Source organism: Monodelphis domestica, chromosome 1, assembly GCF_027887165.1.
Source record: "Monodelphis domestica isolate mMonDom1 chromosome 1, mMonDom1.pri, whole genome shotgun sequence".
Taxonomy (NCBI): Eukaryota; Metazoa; Chordata; class Mammalia; order Didelphimorphia; family Didelphidae; genus Monodelphis; species Monodelphis domestica.
In genome coordinates, this window is record NC_077227.1 from 438,085,954 (window position 1) to 438,107,368 (window position 21,415).

General features: G+C 37.3%; 1 protein-coding gene across 15 annotated transcripts in view; it reads right to left on the reverse strand.

The window, feature by feature from the left end:
- Window positions 1-21,415, reverse strand: part of ZNF536 (zinc finger protein 536) — a 622,265-nt gene that overhangs the window by 213,333 nt on the left and 387,517 nt on the right. For 10 of the 15 annotated variants that reach the window (XM_056812231.1, XM_007474794.3, XM_007474796.3 and 7 more), the window contains one exon: window positions 7,675-7,827. In XM_056812231.1, coding sequence (XP_056668209.1) covers window positions 7,675-7,827 — 153 coding nt within the window. Of the gene's footprint in view, window positions 1-7,665; window positions 7,828-21,415 lie in introns of all 15 variants that reach the window. The other 5 variants (XM_056812227.1, XM_056812228.1, XM_056812233.1 and 2 more) reach the window with 1 other exon arrangement.

Consider the following 21,415-nt stretch of genomic DNA (forward strand, 5'->3'; position numbering starts at 1 on the left):
TGGGTTTTTTCCCCCAACCAAGTTCATGGACCCCCTGAAAACTGTCCATGTACCCACAAATGGACTATAGACCCCAGATCAAGAGCTTTTAGTTTAAATAATACCCCTAAAATAAATGAAAGGTGTGTCATCCGTAAGACTAGGCTGCTTCTGGCCATCTAAAGACAGAGAGGGAACAAAATTCAAGCTGCCAAGCTGCTCAGGGTGCTACTTTTTTTTACTAGAAATATCCCAGCTATCTCTGTAATTGGGTAAATTTCTTCCCCAAATATTCCTTCCCCAGTAAACGGGGTTTTAAAAATTAGTTTCCAGACACATTTTTCAGAGCATCAGACAAGCTGGGGTTGAAGTTGTAGCACCAACAAACTGGTAAGCCTTTGAAGTTTCAGTCAAGAAAGCCTCCGATCTGTTCTTCTCCCAACCAGACATAAACAGCTATAGAAAATCACCTATAGCCAACGGATGTTTCATAATTTTAAAAAGCAGCATATCAGCATCTGAACATGCCATTTGGCTTAAGCACTCATGAAGACAGATTTATTAGGCCAGCCCAAGCAGGCCCTAAACTTCAGTGGCACCATCAGAGTTCTTGCCAAAGGGAAACTAAGTGGAATTGACACACCCCCAATCTCAACCAAGGACTGACTGGGTCAGAGATTTGGAAAAGAACACTCAGTCCAGGCTCGAATAATAGGTAACCCTTAGTCACCCTGCCAACATCACTGTCTGGTTGAATGATGGACCACTTAAATCGTAAATTAGCCTGTGTTGTCACCTAAGTTGGTGTGGGAACATCTCCAGGTTTCCCAAATTTCTGATCCTCAGTAAAGACTTAAGCTTCCCAGAAGGCTCACTCCTCTTATCACCACCAAGACCTCTTGAAGTAATTTGGGGAGGTAAGGGTGAAGAAGTAGAGATATTTCTATAATATGGAAAACATTTAAGACACAGCTTAGAGAAAAAAAAAACAACAGCTCTCTCAAGGATTGCTGTTTATTTTCCCAACTTGGTTGAAAAAAAAAAGACATTAATAAAGAGGTAAGTCTTTTTATAATAGGGATGTTCAAATTTTTTCCCATCAGGATATTTTCAAAGACTAAAATTAAAATGTAAGGCAAAAATCATATAATCTTATAAAAGAGGATTTTGTTGGGAAAAGAAGCATGATAAAATCACGAGTCATCAGTTCATAATTCCAATGGACAAATGAAATTATTGAAACCATTTTACAGTGAAATTCGCTTTCCAGTGACATAAAATATATATTCATCATGGGACTATTATTGATATCTTGTCTAATTCTTTAGAAATATATGACTGAGTGGTTTAATTAGTTCATTATGTCTATTTTTACATGGTAACATCTTTTATCATTTGGATCCTTCACTATATACTTTCTACAGCAAAGGGAACTCTTACAGTTCTGCAGAAATATTAAAGGGCTACATTCACGGTGGAATCACAGCAATGTTAATATGCAAAAAAGCTCCAAAGAAGGGTGGAGGAAGTAGATGTTATTTTTTTTGCCTAAGAATTCTCTAAATCACGTTTTTAAACCTGTTAAATGCTTCTAAACTTATTTTTAAGACACTCAAAGATCCTGAAAAATCCTATTCACTTTTAAGTCCTATAATTAAATATTTTCACTTATTCACACCCTATATCTGATATTTATTTAGTCCTTCTACATGTCTTTACTTAGTTAATACCAGGAGAGATAAATATGGTTGTTCCTTTGCAGCGAAGCTTCAGTACATTAATATAAATTGTACACTAATTCCCCCAAAGCATATATATGTTGTAAACCTGAAGACTTTTTACACAGCTGCTTATTGCTAAACAGTGCCTTGTCCAGAAGGGGACAATCTGTGTCTCTAATTGCTGTCACTGAAGCCGAGATTCATTATGTGACTTTCCCATTAAAATGTGAGCATTAATTTGTATAATGAAATATCACCCACTGCAGTGTTCATTAGCCATGCCCTACTGTATACTGCACATTGTTAGCTACCTAGAAACTGTAGTTAATTTCACTAATGGATATTTCCCTACTTAGTGTTTGGTAGGGAATTTATACTGTAACATTACCTCTTAAACTTTTAAGGAAATTTAAATTCAATCAATTATTTTCCGCAAAAGTTTGGGATGTCATTAAGGCAGGAAGAGCAAGCCGTGTGGTGTTAAGGATGGGGACTCAGGAGAAATAAAATGGGCTTTTAGTTCATCTTAGAAATGTAAAAATGAAGGAAGCTTAATTCAAATTAAAAAAAATTTTTCTCTCTACTGTGGGGCACAAGCATCCTTTCTTCTACATTGCTAAGGTGGCTGTTTTTGCTCAGAGGACAACAGCTCAAATTGCTTTCTTAGAGAAGGGAATGTGTGTCATGTCAACAAGCATTTATTAAATGCCTTCTGTGTGCCAGTTACAGTGCTTAATGCCAGGGATATAATGTGCAAACTGCATTCATTTTAATCCACCCAATTTTATTAATTTATTCGATCTGTGTCTCTCAGTGTTCAACTGAAATAGTTACCTTACCTAGTGGAGTTAATAATAAAAGTGTCAAAGATAAGCTACGTTTACTACAGGGCATAAGGCACCTGAATTAGGCCTTCTAAACTTTCATCTCCGCATACATTTATTTACTAGTCGGTGTTTGTGAAAGTCTTTGAAGATGAAAGGTTGGATCCTTAACTGCTCTAAGAACTTTTATCATTATGGTGATGGCGGAGTTATTATATCTCACTTTTCATCCTATGAATTCAATGCACTTTCTGAATGTTATGCCATTAATCCTGACACTGTGTTAGCTGGATAGCCCCCAAATAACTGAACCCATTTTGTAGGTGGGGAAACTAAGGTATGCTATGTTTCAGGTAGCACTACCTTGTCATTCTTGAGTAAGTGCAGGTTCAGGGTGGAGGTACAACATAGGGCTGACCCCGTCTTCTCTTGAGGTTATCAGGATGGAATGAGGTCACATAACGATTTGGCTTTTTGCACGGCATTGGTTGTTTCACTAGGGCTGTCTGCCCATTACCTCAAACTCACTGGTCTATTCCATCAATTCTTTGGAAGATGTTAAAAGCCAAATCACAAGAATAATTAGTATCAACTATTCAAAGCTTTCTTTGCAGCCAGAAGAACAACAAAGATGAAAAGGGGACAGGAATCACTAATTTGGACCTAGAAGGGAACGTAGAATGGAGCATCTGGTTGATTGGTTAGAAATTTCCTTTTTTTAGCCAGTTCCTTTGATATCTAGAGACCTAAATAAACTCTTGTGTTTAATTTATACAATGAAGTCAAGTTTCTTCTAGGTGACTGGCACTGGCCTTCACCCACTCCTCCAGAATGCTAGAAAAAAAGAATTGCAGCAAACATTCCACCTACTTTCTTCGGTTCTAGAGGGAAAAGTTTTTATGGAGTCAAAGTGACTGACGTGGATTCAAGTGTGTTCTCAAATGCACCTGTGAGACGATAACCTTTCATGTAACCTTCATCCCCATCCCTGCTTCTCCCTCTCTATACATGCACACATAACATATACACGTACATAGACATACACCGGTGTACATGCCAGCACAGAAGTCCTTTGCCCTACTCTTGCAGAGGCAATGAGGCACATGGGTAGGGTTAGACACCCTGCATCCTGACACACTTCAATGAGGCATACTTCTCAGATCGTGGTGGCATGCCTCTGAAACATCATCTATCTGCTTGCCATTTTTTCCCGTTAGTTGAAAGAGGCTTCCAAGTGTGGAGTTGGAGAGTGAAAAGTGTGGAACAATGAGCACAGCACAGAGAAATCATATTAATAAACATACTCACATAAATTGGGAAAATAAGACTTATTTTTAATTAGTCTGTGAACTTGAATGTCTCTGAATGGACACAGCTATCTTTCTTTATGATGGTAGCCCCCCACACAAAGCTTGAGGTATGCCTAAAATACTGGGGAATGCATCTGCTCTATATTATAGGCTTCATCATGAGGTTTCACATAATCTGAAAATCATAGTGAGCTTGTATAGCAGTCTGTGTCTAAGTGTTCCCCTTACCAGGAGCCAAGTCTTCCTTGGTAGTGAGTGGGATGTTTGGGAGGTGTGAAATTCACTCCTTTGGACTACTGGGGGACTGGCAAGCACCTAATTACTGTGGCATAGTAAATGCATGCCCTGGGCATCATTATAGTCATACCTTAAGCTATTCCCCTGGTGATTATCAAAGAATGGAGCTGCTTTGCTACACATTAGATTATTACAAGGAGAAGAAAGGAATCCAACTGAATGTATTAGATAACTTAATTATTGTATGGGGTAAGCTGAATACTCTGTTGACACAGTTTTATTGCATCAACTTGCATGTTATAACTGAATACTTATTGATACTTGGCTTTTCCTAACCTACATTGATTGAGTCCAGATACTACAGCTTTTCATTGTGTTTTCGGGGAATAACTGAGCATGCCCAGTGTCTATAAACACTTTCCCAAGAGTCCCATCGCCATCCAAGGTATTGTTACAGAGGGGTTGAAATCATAGTGTGCATTCTGAATTGGCATTGACTAATGACTTCTCTGATGGCAGCCAGAGGTGGGCCAGTGTCTGCTGCCAGCCCAGCTTGGGGGATTCACATCTGTCCCCTGGGCTTTCAGTCCCAAGGGATACGTTGAATTAGATCTATCTCCTAGGACAGTGCTAGCACACTTGAGCTACCTGCAGGCTGCTCCCAAGCCCCCAGGTGTTCAGAGAAACCTGACTTCTGTTAAACTACTTGAGCTCCTCTCTAATAAACAGGTGTTGGAAAAGAAGAGCAGTAATTGAGTTAATGTAGTGGAGGAAAAAAAAAAGAAAAGTGGTTTTTATCAGTCAGTGTTATACGACTAAGACCTCTAATAAAGATGGAGTATGCTGGAAGAATACAGAGCCTGTACCACCTCCTATCCTGGGCAATTAAAATAGAGACTCCTTTGTTACATGTTGGCTCTAGAAAATGTGCTCAATAAGGTGTGCTACAAAAAACATCCTCCCCTAAAAGTATTGTACCAAAAGTGTGTGCTATAAACTATGTATTCAAAGAGATCCAGAGAAAAGTATCAGGAGGAAAACTCAGGCAGTGCATTTTAATAACTGGAATCCAACTATTAAATCATTTAATAAGAAATACCTGGTTTTGATTTTTAATTACTCTTGTAATCTACACTTTTACATTGTTATAATGAATGTTTATTTTGGTTATTTATAATATGTAACACTTTCTGTTCTATTCAAATACACAAGTGTAAGCATTTTCCAACGTCTTTGTTCTTAGATAAAAAGGAAATTGATCTTTATCTGGTGACGATTATGCTTTTTAAATGCAGCATACTGCAAATGGTATTTGCGTGGGTGACATTTCTATGCCTTCTCTCGAGTTTTTCATGATGTTGTAAGGTTCTGGAAATGCCTTTGTCAGTGGGCGCTTCTCTGGTCCACTGTCTGCACTCTCTGCCCTCAACTCTGACTCAGTGGACTTCTGAGTGAGTAATCCATCTCAACCTTTAAAATCACACAAAACAACTTCTATGCCCTTCAATGGATAGGATAGATGCAGGGATCCTTGCCAGTGTGGTTTCTAATTCTGCTAGGAAAAGAGGTGAACAGTAGCTAAGTATTTAGCTTAACTGATTTAGGAGTAGCTGAAAGAGGCATACAACCTCGGGACTTTGGGGGATGAGAGAAATATGTGCCCTTAGTGTCAGATGCAAAAATAACTCCAAAAGGGCCTATTTATACAAAAGAAGCAGTTCACCCATCTTGCAGGAAGTGGTATCAGAACTCTAAACTTATCTTAACAGTCAATGTATTAGGTTATCCCTTACCCTAGACCAGAATGCTTATGAATGGCAGGATGGTGAATAATTTTGAGAAATAGTTTTTTCCCCCTCATGTTTCATTGTAAACTAGTGATCATTAACCATTAGAAGCCTTGATCCCTACATGATGAGAAACACGGATCTCAGTGTGGTCTAGTCACTTACAAAAGGAAGCATCTCCAAGTCTCCTACTTTCATCTGCCACAATTTTTCCTTTATGTGACCTCAAACAGCAGTTACTGTCTCAGGATCAAAGAAAGATTCATTGAATTTCTAGGTTGCAATGGCTCTCTGAAATTGTCTAACCCAATTTCTACCTAAAACATGACTCCCTTCTACAATATCCCTGATTAAGTGGTCATTCATCCTCTGCTGGAAGACCTTCAGTATCAGGGACTTCACTACCTAACAAGGAAAGGTACCTGTTGTTGAACAGCTCTAATTATGAAGAAATTCTTCTTCAGACAAACAAAACATGCCTCCTGTAAACTTTCACTCACTGGTCCTACTTTTGCTTTCTAGAAACTGCTTTTCTAGCTCCTAGTCCATACATTCAGACATGATAATCTGCTCCCTTTGTGGAGATCTAGGATTTGATTATATATGAGGAAAAAGATTCTGTATTAGATTCTTCAAGCTGTCAAAAATATTTTGCAAATCATCTAAGTCCAAGCTCCTAATTTTTGTAGATAAGGCAAATGAGATCTAAGGAAATGATATGATTTGCCCAAAGTCTCAAAATTGATAAATAGCAAAATTAAGGCTTGAATCAAGGTTTTCTGGTTCTTAATTCAAAGATCTTTACCCTTCACCTCTATAACACTCCATTGCTATTACATCATGAAAATGAAATCTTATTTTCCCCAACTAGACTGAAATGAAACCTATGAATAGAAACATTAATACTTTCTTCTTCTCCTATACCTTGCTTGGTACCCAACGTAGGGTTGGACATATAGTCAGCGCTTCCTAGTTGCTGAACAGACAACTACTCGACTGACCACTCAAGTCAACTTGACAAGAGCTAAATGACTCTGAGAAAAGGAAATGGTGAAGGGAGGAATGGTGTACAGAAAAACACAGAAGAAATAGCCTTCGCTAAATCATTCTCATAACCAGTATGCAAAGCAAGACTAATCCAGGGAGCCCTGCAAGCTCCCTAAGTGTGTTCTCAGAGTCAGTAGGCTTTTTAAAAACCAGGTAAGGCCATTAGGTGGCCTAGTCTTTTGCCACATAATGAGAAATGAGGCTTATAGACATTAAATATCTCTGAACAGCCTTCTGCTTTATTGATTCTTTGGGAAATATGCCACAATTATTTTTGAAAATAGATGGTGTATTTGCCTAACCTCTGAAGCAGCTCAAACTCCACTGGATAAAGTGTCAGGAAAATATCAAAGAAAATGGAGGTGTCCATATTCTGAATAGATTTGGGTGAAAGGTGGTGGAGGGCAGAACTCTGCAAAAGGCTATTGGAAATATTATAGTAGAACATAATGGGCAGAAAAAGTTCAGGAAAATAGCCAAAGTGATGTGGGATAGAGTGGGATAAAGCCAAAGTAGAGGAAAAAGTGGAGGAAGCTGCTGGGAAGTCTGAAAGGGGAAACAGGCCCAGTCTTTGGCTAGAAATAAGAGGTAGTTCTGATAAACCAGTAAATCAGAGACTGATAGGGTGCATTCATATAGATGCGTGGGGTCATTTCAGAGCCAGAGTCAGTGATTCAACCATGTTGTCCTGACCTGTTAGGAATGTGGCAAGCCCTTCCTCCTCTTGAGTGTGGCTTGGGTTGCCCTTAATCTGTCCCAGGTTTCTCACCTGTATGTATTCTCAGATGCACCTTTAAATGGTGGGATGTTCGGAAAGTTTTCCCACAATAAGGACAGTCCTTCATTGCTGATCCAAGGCTCCTATCTCTCAGCAGAGCTGGTGGCTGGACTCCGACAGATCTCCCAGCCTCTTCACCAATGTCTGCAACAGAGGAAAAACGTTCTCACATCACTTCAGCACATGTCAGAAGTTGTTCGCACCAAAACTGCTAACACAACACAAAGTTAAACATGTCAATACTACACCTGTCTATTTCATTCTTTAAATCTGACAGAATGCTGACAATTCATGTATTTTCTTGTTATTCTCTTAAATTATTTCATCTTTCCTATCATCGTTTTAAGCAGCATATGGTACCTTTATATTGAACTGAATTATACAAGAAAAGAAACAGCTGTGTCAGCAGCTGGTTTGATTTCTTCTTTTGCTTAGCTCCTATTAAATATTTTTTTGAAAAGTTTAAAATGTTAGTGTTTTGTTGAATCTGATTAATTTATAATATGAACTAGCTGCATAGTTCACTTTATGATCGAAATCACATTTGCATTAAATAAAGCAATAAATGAAAAAAATGTGCCTCAGCTGAATCCCACCAACATGAAAAAAACCCAACAAAAAACATGCAGTATTTTGGGACAGGAAAGAGAATTATCCAAACTGATCATTTGTCCCTTGTAGTCTCTTCTATCTATGCACCAATGCAATCTCTGGAATGGAAGGACAGAAAGTATGGAAATTCTGTTCCACAATTAGATGATGATAAACATATAGTGACATATTCAAAGTCATGTGCAAAAACTCAGCTGCAAAACTCCCATAAACTTACAACCTTGCAGAGTTAAATCTTTTTGCAGTGACTTGAACATTTCCCCTGCAAAGTATCAATACAAATTGTTTCTCCTGCTGTTATTTGTTATGCAACCCAAACCATTAGAAAATGGAATAAAATTTACATATTGCTGCCTTCTGCACAGAAATTATGGGACATAATAGTAAATAAAAGTGTTAAAATATTTCGTGGCTGGAGGATATGTTATTGCAGCACCCGAGGTCTGACACCAAACAGCCGAAGGAGGCAATATTAGTAAGACAGGATGAGCATGATAGCATCTCTGAAAAGAAAGGGCACGAGAATAATTTTTGTTTGAGCCCATTTTGGTCTTCTTTGCTGCTGTGCCTTCTGGCAGAAAGACACAGAAGGTGAACCCCTAGAGGGCAGTAGTAGGTTCAAATAAATGTATTCATACAGTGCCCAGCCCAATTTTGCATATTTGATAATTGCTCCATGTAGATGGGAATAGAAGAGCTTCATGGGAACTAATCTGATGATTCAGTTTCGAAAAAGTGATCTTTACCTGAAGTCCTCTGGTAAGCCAGTTGTTTGGCATAAGTGGCCAAGGCTCTGACTTAAGTGAGGAGTGCTCTCTTGTTCTGTTAGTGCTGCACCTCTCTCTGGATGGAGAAGCATGAGCTTCGTGTCCACTGTCTCAAGGGACTGTGTCATTCTGAATAACGTCTGTCAAAGTTTCTGTGTTTCTCGGACAATAATTTGAGTGAAGTAAACAGCATTTGGACAGTAGAACATTAATTAGAGTCTCGGAGTTGGGAGGGACCAAAGAGGTCTTCTAATCCAACAACTGCCCTATACAAAATCCTCCACAAGTGGTCATCTAGTTTCCACTTTAAGACCTCCAGTGAAGGGGAACAACTACTGGCCAAGGCAGACTTTTCCACTTTTGGCTAGCTGAAAATGTTTGGAAGTTTTAAATTTTCCTTATATAGAGCCGAAATGTATCTCCCTGTAACCTCCACAGAATTAGTCATTGCTCCAAGTTTTGCCTGTGGGGGCCAAACACAGTAAGTCTAATACTTGTTCTACTTGATGGCCTTTTTAATACCAAAAAAATCAGTTTTCAAGCCTGACCCCTCCTTACATTTTATCTTTTTCAAATTCCCTATAATCAGCTGCTTCAATAGGACATCCTTACTATAATAGTCACTCTTCTCTGGACCCATTTTAGATTTTTTTAGTACTTTTCCTAAAATATGCTACTCAGAACTTGATACAATATTCCAACTATGATCTGACAAGGCAGAGTAGAGTGGGATTGCCACCTTGCTTATTCTACATGCTATGCTTCTCTTAATATGGCATAATATACCAATAGTATTTTTGGTTTCCATTCAAGAGTGTGCTGGTAAATGTTTAACAACTATCTTTAAGAAAAATAAAATGTGAGGCATACTTTTAAGTTTAATCTATATTATTAACACTTTTTAAGTCTATATAACAAAAAATTCCATACTATGTTTGCCATTTTTTGAAATATAATTAGTCACATTGAAAATTTTGCAATTAGTGGCAAAGAACTGGAAACTGAGGGGATGCCTATCTTTTTGGGGAATGGCTGGACAAGCTGTGGCATAAGATGTGATGGAATACTTTTGTACTATAAGAAATAATGAGCAGGGCGCTTTCAAAAAAACCTGGAAAGACTTACACGAACTGATGCAAAGTAAAGAGAACAGAAGCAGGAGAACATTGTACACAGTAACCGAATATTATAAAATTGTTAACTGCAAATAATTTAGCTATTCTCTGTATTACAAAGATCCAAGGCAATTCTGAAGGACTTAACATGATGATCATGATCTACCTCCAGAGAAAGAACTGATGGAATCGGAATACAGATTGAAGCATATTATTTTTTACTTTACCTTATTTGTGGATTTTTTAAACTATATGACATGACTAATACAGAAATGTTTTACATGACTGAAAACATATAACCTATATAAAATTGTTTGCTTTCTCAGTGAGGGAAGAGGGGAGAGAGAAGGAGGGAATAGAGAACTCAAATTGTTTTAATGAATGTTAAAAATTGTTTTTATATTTAATTGGAAAAATTAAAATATATAACAAGGAAAATTTCACAATCCAGATCTCATTTAAGTTGATTCCAGTGAGCCCTGCTTCTGTGTGTGATACTATTGGCCTGATCTTCAGGTGCCACTAAAACCAGTGGTTGTGTAACTTCTTTAGAAATTTCAGTCCAAACCACTCCAGAATACTTCCTGTACAGAATATATCTATCATTTATAAAATAATTGCCCAGTCTCTTCTTCATTAAAAAATCGTCAAATTATCAATGAATCAGCCATCTGAAGAATTGAGCAATTTACCTTTAGGGATTCATATGACCAGTTTCTAACTTTCCTAATTCACACCAAAGGTACTGCGGCAAATCACTACATTTGGGAAGCCTGTAAAGAAGCCAAGTAACTTATTAAGAATATCAAGGATATTGCATTTATTATTGAAACTGAAGAGAAACCTAAAATAATATATGAATATAAGTTAATATAATTGTTTCAAAAGAAATTATGAATACAAAGGGAAAAATAGAAGACTTAAAAGGACTGACACAAAGTGAAGTAAAAAGAAATAGCTGAATAATATATGTGCTAACTTCAACAAAACAAATGGTAGCAACAACAAAGAAAGAAAATGCTATGCCATTATAATGATTGAATTGGAGTCTGCAGAAGAAAGAAGAAAATACACCTCCTTCCCTTTTCTGAAGAGGTGGGAAACTAGATGTGGAACACTATATATGTATATATATATACTCATATCATCATCATCATCATCATCCACTACTGATGTGTTAGAAGTTTTGCTGAACTTTTTAAATTCTAGGTTAAAGGGGACAGGGCACTGGCGTGAATAAAAGGAAAGGATATTTTGAAATTAAGGTAATTTTTTTTGTCTATTTTTTAAAGAAAATAATGAGGGAAAAGATGCTTAAAAAGGAACTGCAAAAGGATCTCCCATTTGTTCACCGAAACACATTCATGGAACACCATGGAATCAGCAAAACCTTGTCTATGTTTATCTCTGTGCTTAGTGATCATTTGATTATTTTGTTCATCTACATTAAGAGTAACAAGAAGTCACTGAAGATTTCTGAGCAAAGCCTTAAACTTCTCTACTTGGTATTCATGATCTTCCCTAATCAGTTGCCATCCTACCTTTCTAGTCCTATTTCCCATTATTATCTACAGTGGACTTTCCATTCCAGCTAACCTGTACAAGTCCCTCTCTATAACATGACCTTTGCTTTCCTACCTCCACACTTTTGCCTGCCCTTCAAAACTAGCAGACTAGTTCTCTAATTTCTGAAATATCTGTTCCCTTCTTCACTCACAGAATTCTTGCCCATCAGCCAGCCAACAAGTATTATTCACTACTTACTATGTGCCAGATGCTTAGTGCTAGGAATATGGAGACAAAAATAGAAACAGTTCTGACCTCCAAAAGCTTACATTCTATTGGGGGGGATAATGGACACACATCTAAGTATACACAAAATATGTACTAAGTAACTCATTAGATGTGAGGAAATTGGGGCTAGGAGAGAGAGGCACATTCTTTTAAAGCCAGATTCAAATGCCACCTCTTTCAAGAAGCCTTCACTAATCTCAAAGTTGTTAGCAACATTCCCTCCTTACTTCCTTCTAATGTATTTATGATGTGCAATTTGCATTATGGCTATGTTTGTGTCAAACCCCTGCCAGATGAAAAGCTTCAAAAAGGAAGAAATCATATATTATCTAAACTTAGTACATTCTTCAACATCTAACTCAATGTTCTGCTCAAAGAAGGTGTTTTAATAAGTAGCCTTTGCGCTGATGGTGAAAGTTTAGAGATTTCCCCAGCTAGCACTGGTCTCGATGGACTTGTGCTGATTGCCGAGCTTGACAGTTTAGAAATGAACATCTGGAGTAAGACCCTTGTCTATCCTCTTTCCCCCACCAAATATTATCAATCCGTCCTGCCAGAGTTACTCAGCTTTCTTTGTGCTAGGAGCACTGGGTCGGCTTAAAACAAATATGAACCTGATTAAAATTCTGCACGTGTCCTCCTTGGAATATAGTTAAGATAGACTGTTTAAGTTAGGAGGCCAATAACTGTCATTTTGAATTATTAGCAGGACTTAAGTGTACTGGATGTTGGCTTTCAAGGTAGAAGTGGGCAGGTGCTGACTTTTACTTTTCAATTCATATGGTCTTTTCATTTTCCACAGTTTGCACTGAGAACATCCTTCCCAAAAGTTTTCTGTATTGATAGCCACTGTGCCTGAGCAATAGTGATTTGGAGATTGCCAAACAGGAACCACAATAGAGATAACAAATGGTATATTTGGAGTTTAGGTTTCAATAAGTGCCCGGGGAACATTATGGATAAATATATAGATAACACTAACAAGGCACTCTGGAGGAATTTACAGAATAAGAGTACTAGTTATGTTTTGCTATATGTCACTCTAAGTGATCGCCTGTTATCTATTTCCCTTTTATCTTTCTATCTCGAATATGTGTGGCCCAATAAAAAAAGAATAAATTTGTAAGATAAACAGCTTTCTGTGCAGATTTAAGAGTCTAATTTTCCCTTTACGCAGAACTGAATTTTTTTGGAAAGCCAGAAAGACTAGAGTTTACTCTACAACTAATCCTACTAAGAAAACAAACTCAAAACAACAATGAAGGATAAGATGTGGGTGGCCCTGAGAAGTATTCACAGAGACATAACGCCAACAGCAGTGGATGGTGGGATAATCTTCATTCCATTTAAGTCTTATAGGATTCTTTCCCATGTATGTGCATATGTATGTGTGTGTGCATACACATATATACATAAAGAGATTTGTATATGTATATAACATTATTATAGATTTGATAGAATGTATTATATTATGGAATATTGCATAGTATCTCATTGCTAATTTATTAAGTATATAAAAGAAAAAGACAAAGATAGTATCTGATGGGAATTGAATTCCCTGCATAGGCTATGAAGCACAGCTATCATTCCCAGTACAATACAGAATGCAGTCCTGAGACTGAAGGAAAGAAGGAAAGGGTCCTCTCCTTCTTTTCTGGTTTCTTCTTTCCCAGGATGCCAAAAGTACTTACAGCTGCTCCTACCTAGAAGAAACTTGATGTAGCTGAATTTTATTACTTCAACTGCTGTTTTACACAGTGAATCAACAGCATTTATTGGTCCTGGTTATGGACCATTTCTGATTCAATCTCCATCCTATTCTGATCCTTCCTGGGCAGGGATTTATAAAGGGAGAGTAGAAGACATTTGAAAAATCACATTTATAAACCTTCCATGACCAGGTGGTCATGATTATAAATGGCTACATACAGAAAAACAATCAATGGTTTCTCTGCTATATGTATAATACATGTATCATGCATTCAACTAAACCACAAGAAAAGTCAATATATTTCGTTCAAAGCATACATATACACTAATGTACATATAGGCGTGTTAAGGAAGATAACTAAGTTTTCTCTCTGAATGGCTATACTACTTTTATACTGACAAATTTTCCTATACATGATGGGCAGACTTAAAAAGGACTCGTTAGCATAGAACTCACTGTCTATGTTTTTTCCTTTGTCCAGTGATGAGCTTGAATCTACATTACCTGTTTCACTTTCAACTCTTGAAGTGGAAAGCAGCATCGTCCAATGGGGAATCACAAATGAAAGCATGGGTTCTGCATGACCTTTCCCCCATGGACCTGAATGTTTGCCATTTACCTAAGAGATCATGAATGAGATCTCTGAGTTTTTGTTCAGTAGAACACTGAATATTTGCATTCATTCATTCATTCATTCATTCATTCATTTGTGTTCTATTATCAATGTCTTTTACAAGGTAGGAACCAGAAGTGAAAGTAGAATACGACATGGGAAAACTAGAAAATATGACAATTGGCTACATGGCCTTCGGTGTCTCTTCATTTTCTTGCCCAGCTTTTGAGTAATTCCACTAAATAAGTTATCACAATAGTTAGATGTAACTAAAGACTAAGTCAATATCCAGGACACTGTGACTGGCCATAGGAGTGAGACAAAGTTTAGCTGACGGTGCCTGCCTTGATGGGGCTTATATAGAAAATAAGATACAAATGCAACCGGCTATGCCACACTACAATGGAATGTGAGTACAAAAGAGAGATACTCAGAAATGTCCATGTGAGTTTGGAGGGAGAAGGTTATTATTGAATGGAGATAGCAGGAAAAAAAAGATCTTGTGGAAGAAATGATATTTAAGTCAGAATTTAAAGAACATGTAATGATTCTATAGGTAGAGAAGGAGGAAGAGGAGAAATGTCTTGTCTTAGTGAAAATTGGCGAGGCAAAGAGATATAAAAAGTCAAGTTCTAGAAACAGAGACTATTCTAGTTTAAATGCAGCACAGAAGTACTGCAGTGAATAGAGTACCAGACCCGAAGTTGGGAAGATCTGAGTTCAAATCTTGCCTTGATATTTACCAGCTGTATGACCCTGGTTAAATTACTTAGCCTCTGTTTGCCTCAGTTTCTTCATCTGTAAAATGGGGATAATCATAGTACCCACTGCTCAGACAGAATGATTACATTCCTACCATCTAGAAACCAATGTCTTAGGACAGATAAGGTATGGTGAACATTTTTTTTTTGCAGTCAGTTCTTAATTTTTTTCATACTAATAGAAGGGCCAGTAATCCAAAGGAGTGAACCATGGGGTTTAGAAAAAGAAAGGATTGTTGAGATCATCTTATCAAAATGCCTCATTTTATTTAATTAAAAAAAAAAAACATACCTTTCACTTAGAATCAATACTATGTATTGGCTCCAAGGTGGAAGTATGGTAAAGGCTAAGAAGTTGGGGTTAAGTGATTTGTCCAGGGCTACACAGCTGGGAAGTACATGGGGTCACATTTGAATCCAGATCCTCCCATCTCCAGGCCTGGCTCTCTATTGATTGAGTCATCCCATACCTTCCCACTGCCTCACTTTACAAATGAGGAATGGAAGTGCATAGTTGTTAAGGCAACAGAGTTAGTAGACTGTAGAACAGCGAAGTTGGTATTCAGGCCCAAATCCTGAATCCAACATTCTTTCCACTAGACTGTACTGTCTCTGATCCAAAATTATTTATATTTCCCTCTTAATGTACTTTATGTTTGATGTTACTGTTTGGGGGTGGGTTAGGTGAAGGGATTTTGATGGTGGAAAATTCATGATCAGCTCACTTATCTACCCAGGTTCATTTCCTTGGGGACGATGGCCATGTTTTGATATTTTCTTTGTATTTCCCAAAAGATACAACATTTTTCAGGAGACCAACTACTGAATGAGGTGGAATGCACCACTACAAATACCCGTAGTTCACTGGGGGAAAAGATAAAATTATTAAACTAAGTCAGGCTGAAATTCTTCCCAATATTTATTTAAGATATCATTTTACATATGTGAAAGGGAGCCAGTATAGTATAATGAAAGGAGGATATGCCTTGAAATTATAAAGAAAGGGTCCTGCCTTAAATACACAATAGCTATATAACTATGAGAAAATTACTTAACTTCTCAGTGTCCCGGTCTTAGCTTATAGTCTCTAAAATTATAAATTATAGGTGAGTTCCATAAATGTCTTTAGGCATTCACACATGTATTTATGCATATATACATATGCAGATAAATGGAGATGGACTGACATTGGGTTACTCAGTGGCTCAGTAGATAGAGTGCTGTGCCTAGAGTCAAGAAGCCTAATCTTCCTGAAGTCAAATCTAGCCTTAAGTATTTAGCTGCATGACCCTGGGCAAGTCACTTAAGGCAATTTGCCTCAATTTCCTCATATGACAAATGAACTAGAGAAGGAGATGGCAAACCATTCCAGTATCTTTGCCAAGAAAACTCCAGATGGATTCATAGTCAGTTATGACTAAAATGACTGACCAATACAACATATATGTACATTAACATGCATGGATGTATATGTTCATATAAACATTTATTTAGGTGTACAAAGCACATATCCATATTATATAGGCATGTATACATCTGTATACATATATTTATTTATAGATATATAAAGATGATTTAGAAATATACATTGGGTATAAAATATATATTATATATCAAATATATAAATGTATTTATGTTATATTTATATAGCACATGTACCTATATTTACACATTCATATGTGACTGCATGAACATGTGCTCATTTTTGTGTTATATTGTATATAGAAATATATATCAATATCATATATGTTTATATACATATATATAACAAATATAAATGTATATATTTTATACGTATGCATATGGCATGTTATAGGCATAGGGAAAATACTTGTGACTAAAATCTTACAGTTAGTAGACACTTTAGAGGCCTCTAAAACAATGTCCCAGGTAATTACAGAAGTGTCCCTAAGAGTGCTCCAGGAAAATCAATGCGATCAGAATCCTGAGGCTTCTTGGCCTGAAGTCTTTCATTTGACTTGTCCATTATTGGTTCCCTTACAAAGCTGCTTCCTCCTCATTGTAGAAACAGGTGTAGATATAAAATTTCTTCATGAACGTATTTCTCCAACTTTTGTGCTTCCCTACCATCCCAAGCCTGATTGCTCCAGAGGTGTAAAATTTATTTTTTTATCAGATTTAGTTGAATAGAATTCATTGGTGGGTTCAGATTGCATGGTGGGAATGGGAATAGGAATGGGGAAGGGAAGAAGGGAAGGGAAGGGAAGGGAAGGGAAGGGAAGGGAAGGGAAGGGAAGGGAAGGGAAGGGAAGGGAAGGGAAGTGAAGGGAAGGGAAGGGAAGGGAAGGGAAGGGAAGGGAAGGGAAGGGAAGGGAAGGGAAGGGAAGGGAAGGGAAGGGAAGGGAAGGGAAGGGAAGGGAAGGGAAGGGAAGGGAAGGGAAAAGAGAAAGCAAGAGAGATAGGGAACAAGAAAGAAGGAAGACAGGGAGGAAAGAAGGAAGTAGCAGCAAACAGTTGCCTTATATTTTCCATTTCATATGGGTGACTATCTTCCTTCTCTGATGTCTAATTCAGATGGACCAGAGCATTTTGAAAGAAACATTGGATTTTCAATATAATATTTTAAGGTTAGAATGGGGCTGGAAGTTGTCACTCCAAATAAGGAATGATTCTGCCTCTTTTGGTGTAATTGTAGCAAAAAGAACTCTAGAATTTTCTTTTAAAATGTTATATATTTGCAGCTCTAAGATCAGATTCAATAATATTATGCAACCAACTTCAATACAGTGCCGCAAAGAAGCAGTTTAGAAAGTGTTCCATTAAAAAAAAAAGTAATGAAGTTGGTATAGTGAGTAGGGAGTTACTTCAGTAACATTAAGGAGATAAGATAGTTATATATCTTGGCATTTATTAATTTATGACATAAAATAGTCAGGAATATTTTTACTTCTGTGAAACTTCAAGTAGACTATGGGGACAGAGAGTACACTTTGTTGTGATAGGCCTGTACTCAATTTCTGCACAATAACTCACATTTATAAAGCATTTTAAGGATTACAAGGCACTTTTCTATGCTCTGTGGTATGCATTTCACTGTACTAATGAGAAAAATGATCTGCTGACTATTAGAAGGTGAAGAAGCAGTTTAAGGGGACACTGGAAATTTTAATATCTTTTTTATTCTTAATACAGATAGAATAAACCTCTAAGCTGTTTTCAGGGGTAAGGAAATGTCTTGTGCTTTGGAGAAAGTTCATAAAAATGCATTTTTATCTTAAAAATTTAAAGAGTTTTAGAAATGGGAAACACTACTGCATTTAATAGGTTAATAGAAAAGAATCATTTCTATATCAGATATCTGTCAATCACCAGGTTCCCATTATTTTTGTAAACACTTTATAATAAGCAACTCATATTAGTTTCCCTTAGCATGCAAAGATATTATAATAGTATTATGAGTAACTGTGGTTGATTCCCTAGAATAAGCTCCTTGCATCTTAGACTAATATCAATTTGCTGCCTCTGTTATTTTATGAAGGCTTCAGATTTTATGATGACCATATATAGTCATGTTCAGCAGTTCAGTATTAATATAGATTGGTCAGAGTATTTGTTTAAATAAGCAGCTCTTTTAGAAATGGAAGGGAAGTTCACTAGTGGGAGAAAACCAGTTAGCTCTAATTTGAGCTTTTAAAAAAGATAAGACAAGCAACATCTTATTCTTTGGGATGAGGAAGAAATGGAAGATGTGCCCTTGTCAAATTTTCCTTGGTTTTTGATAAGATTCCCCTTAGACCTGACTCAGAATTCTGTAGAGCTCCATTCACACACACTTGGTAAAAACTAACCTCTGTTCCTTGGAAGCATTGGAGTGAGACTTCAAGGGAAATGATTATCTATAAAGTTATAGCTTTTTTTTGAGAAGGAAGGGAAAGAAAGAAAGAAAGAAAGAAAGAAAGAAAGAAAGAAAGAAAGAAAGAAAGAAAGAAAGAAAGAAAGAAAGAAAGAAAGAAAGAAAGAAAGAAAGAAAGAAAGAAAGAAAGAAAGAAAGAAAGAAAGAAAGAAAGAAAGAAAGAAAGAAAGAAAGAAAGAAAGAAAGAAAGGAGAGAGGGAGGAAGGAAGGAAGGAAGGAAGGAAGGAAGGAAGGAAGGAAGGAAGGAAGGAAGGAAGGAAGGAAGGAAGGAAGGAAGGAAGGGAGGGAGGAAGGAAGGAAGGAAGGGAGGAAGGGAGGGAGGGAGGAAAGGGGAGAGAGAGAGAGAGAGAGAGAGAGAGAGAGAGAGAGAGAGAGAGAGAGAGAGAGAGAGAAAGAAAGAAAGAAAGAAAGAAAGAAAGAAAGAAAGAAAGAAAGAAAGAAAGAAAGAAAGAAAGAAAGAAAGAAAGAAAGAAAGAAAGAAAGAAAGAAAGAAAGAAAGAAAGAAAGAAAGAAAGAAAGAAAGAAAGAAAGAAAGAAAGAAAGAAAGAAAGGAGAGAGGGAGGGAGGGAGGAAGGAAGGAAGGAAGGAAGGAAGGAAGGAAGGAAGGAAGGAAGGAAGGAAGGAAGGAAGGAAGGAAGGAAGGAAGGAAGGAAGGAAGGAAGGAAGGAAGGAAGGAAGGAAGGAAGGAAGGAAGGAAGGAAGGAAGGAAGGAAGGAAGGAAGGAAGGGAGGGAGGGAGGGAGGGAGGGAGGAAGGGAGGGAAGGAAGGAAAAAAGGAAGAGAGTGAGGAAAGAAAAAGAAAGAGAAAGAAAGAAAGAATCTATATACTTCTTGGGCATCACATAGCTTCTCTAAAGCAATATTTTGTTAAGTGAAAGTGAATCAAAAACACTTGGATTAAATTCCTCTTGAAATACACAAAGGTTTCAAAATTATGAACTAAGGGCCAAATGTATTTACCAAATCCAGTATATTTTTTTAAAAAGTGGGGAATATTTTCAGGATCCCTTTTCTTTTGTTCATACTTAAGGGTCTATCCTCTGGTCCTGAATAGGTCACCTGATATATGATCTTTCCCATACCCCCTCGTTTCTATGGCAATCTTGACAGTCCACAAGGTTCCATTTTGGAGAAGTTCATGGACTAAGTTAGGATCAGCAGCAGGCCCATTTAGAGAGGATCAAGTACTACAAATCCCGGTTTTTGACACAGCAGGCTTTTGTAGAAAAAGAGAAGTCAGGACCTAGGAAGCAGGCCCAGACCTGAGATCAGACTGTACAAGATAGATTAGGATCAGTGGCTCCTCTGGTCTTTGTAACCTTACCCAGTCCCCATGGTCAATGTGCAGTCAGAAATATAGGCAAGAGGTCTCAGAAGATAAATGGGTCAGGAAGCCAAAGGATTCAGATACTCTCCTTAACTCTCCAGCTTACCCTCTACTTTCCCAAAGATACTTTTATAACAGCACCACAAAGTCTTATTATCAACAAACACAGAATATGAATAAAAGAGGCAGAAGAGGTTGGAAGTCCAACTATAATATCTAATTCTTAAAGTTAAGAGTAGTCCAAACAAAGCCAGCCAATCAGAACCAATGATTTAGTTCTCAGATGAAGAAATTAAAACTATCTATAGTCATATGAGGAAAAATCACTATAGATGAGAGAAATGCAAATTAAAACAACTTTGAGATACCACCTCATACAAATCAGACTGGCTAATACGACCAAAATGGAAAATGATACAGGTTGCAGGTGATATGGGAAAACTGGGACACTAATGCACTGCTGGTGGAACTGTGAACTGCTACAACCATTCTGTAGAGGAATATGGAACCATACTCAAAGGGTCATAAAACTATGAATATCCTTTGACTTACCGATACCACTGCTAGGTCTGTGTCCCAAGGAGATCCGAGATAGGGGGAAAAGACTTATACAAACATATTTTTAGCAGCTCTTTTTGTACTGCCAAAGAATTAGATACTAAGGAGATGTTCATCAATTGGAGAGTGGTTGAACAAGTTGTAGTATATGATTTTATGGAAAATTTGTGTCTTAAGAAATGATGAATCAGATGAATTCAGAAAAACCTGGAAAAACTTATGAACTGAGGCAAAGTGAAGTGAACAAAACCAAGAGAACAGGATACAGAGTAACAGAAATATTGTATAATGAGGGGGCAGATGGATGGCTCAGTAGATTGAGAGCTGCACCCAGAGATGGGAGGTCTTGGGTTCAATTCAGGCCTCAGATACTTCCTAGTTGTGTGACCCTGAGCAAGTCACTTAACCCCCATTGCCTAGCCCTTCTGCCTTAGAATCAACACAGTATTGATTCTAAGACAGAAGGTAAGGGTTTTTTTGTTTTTGTTTTTTTAAGAAAGAAATATTGTCTGATGATCAACTGTGAAGGACTAAAAGTAAAACAAGGTTTCAAGATAATTTTAAGTGACTCATGATTAAAAAAAATGTTGTCTGACTGTGG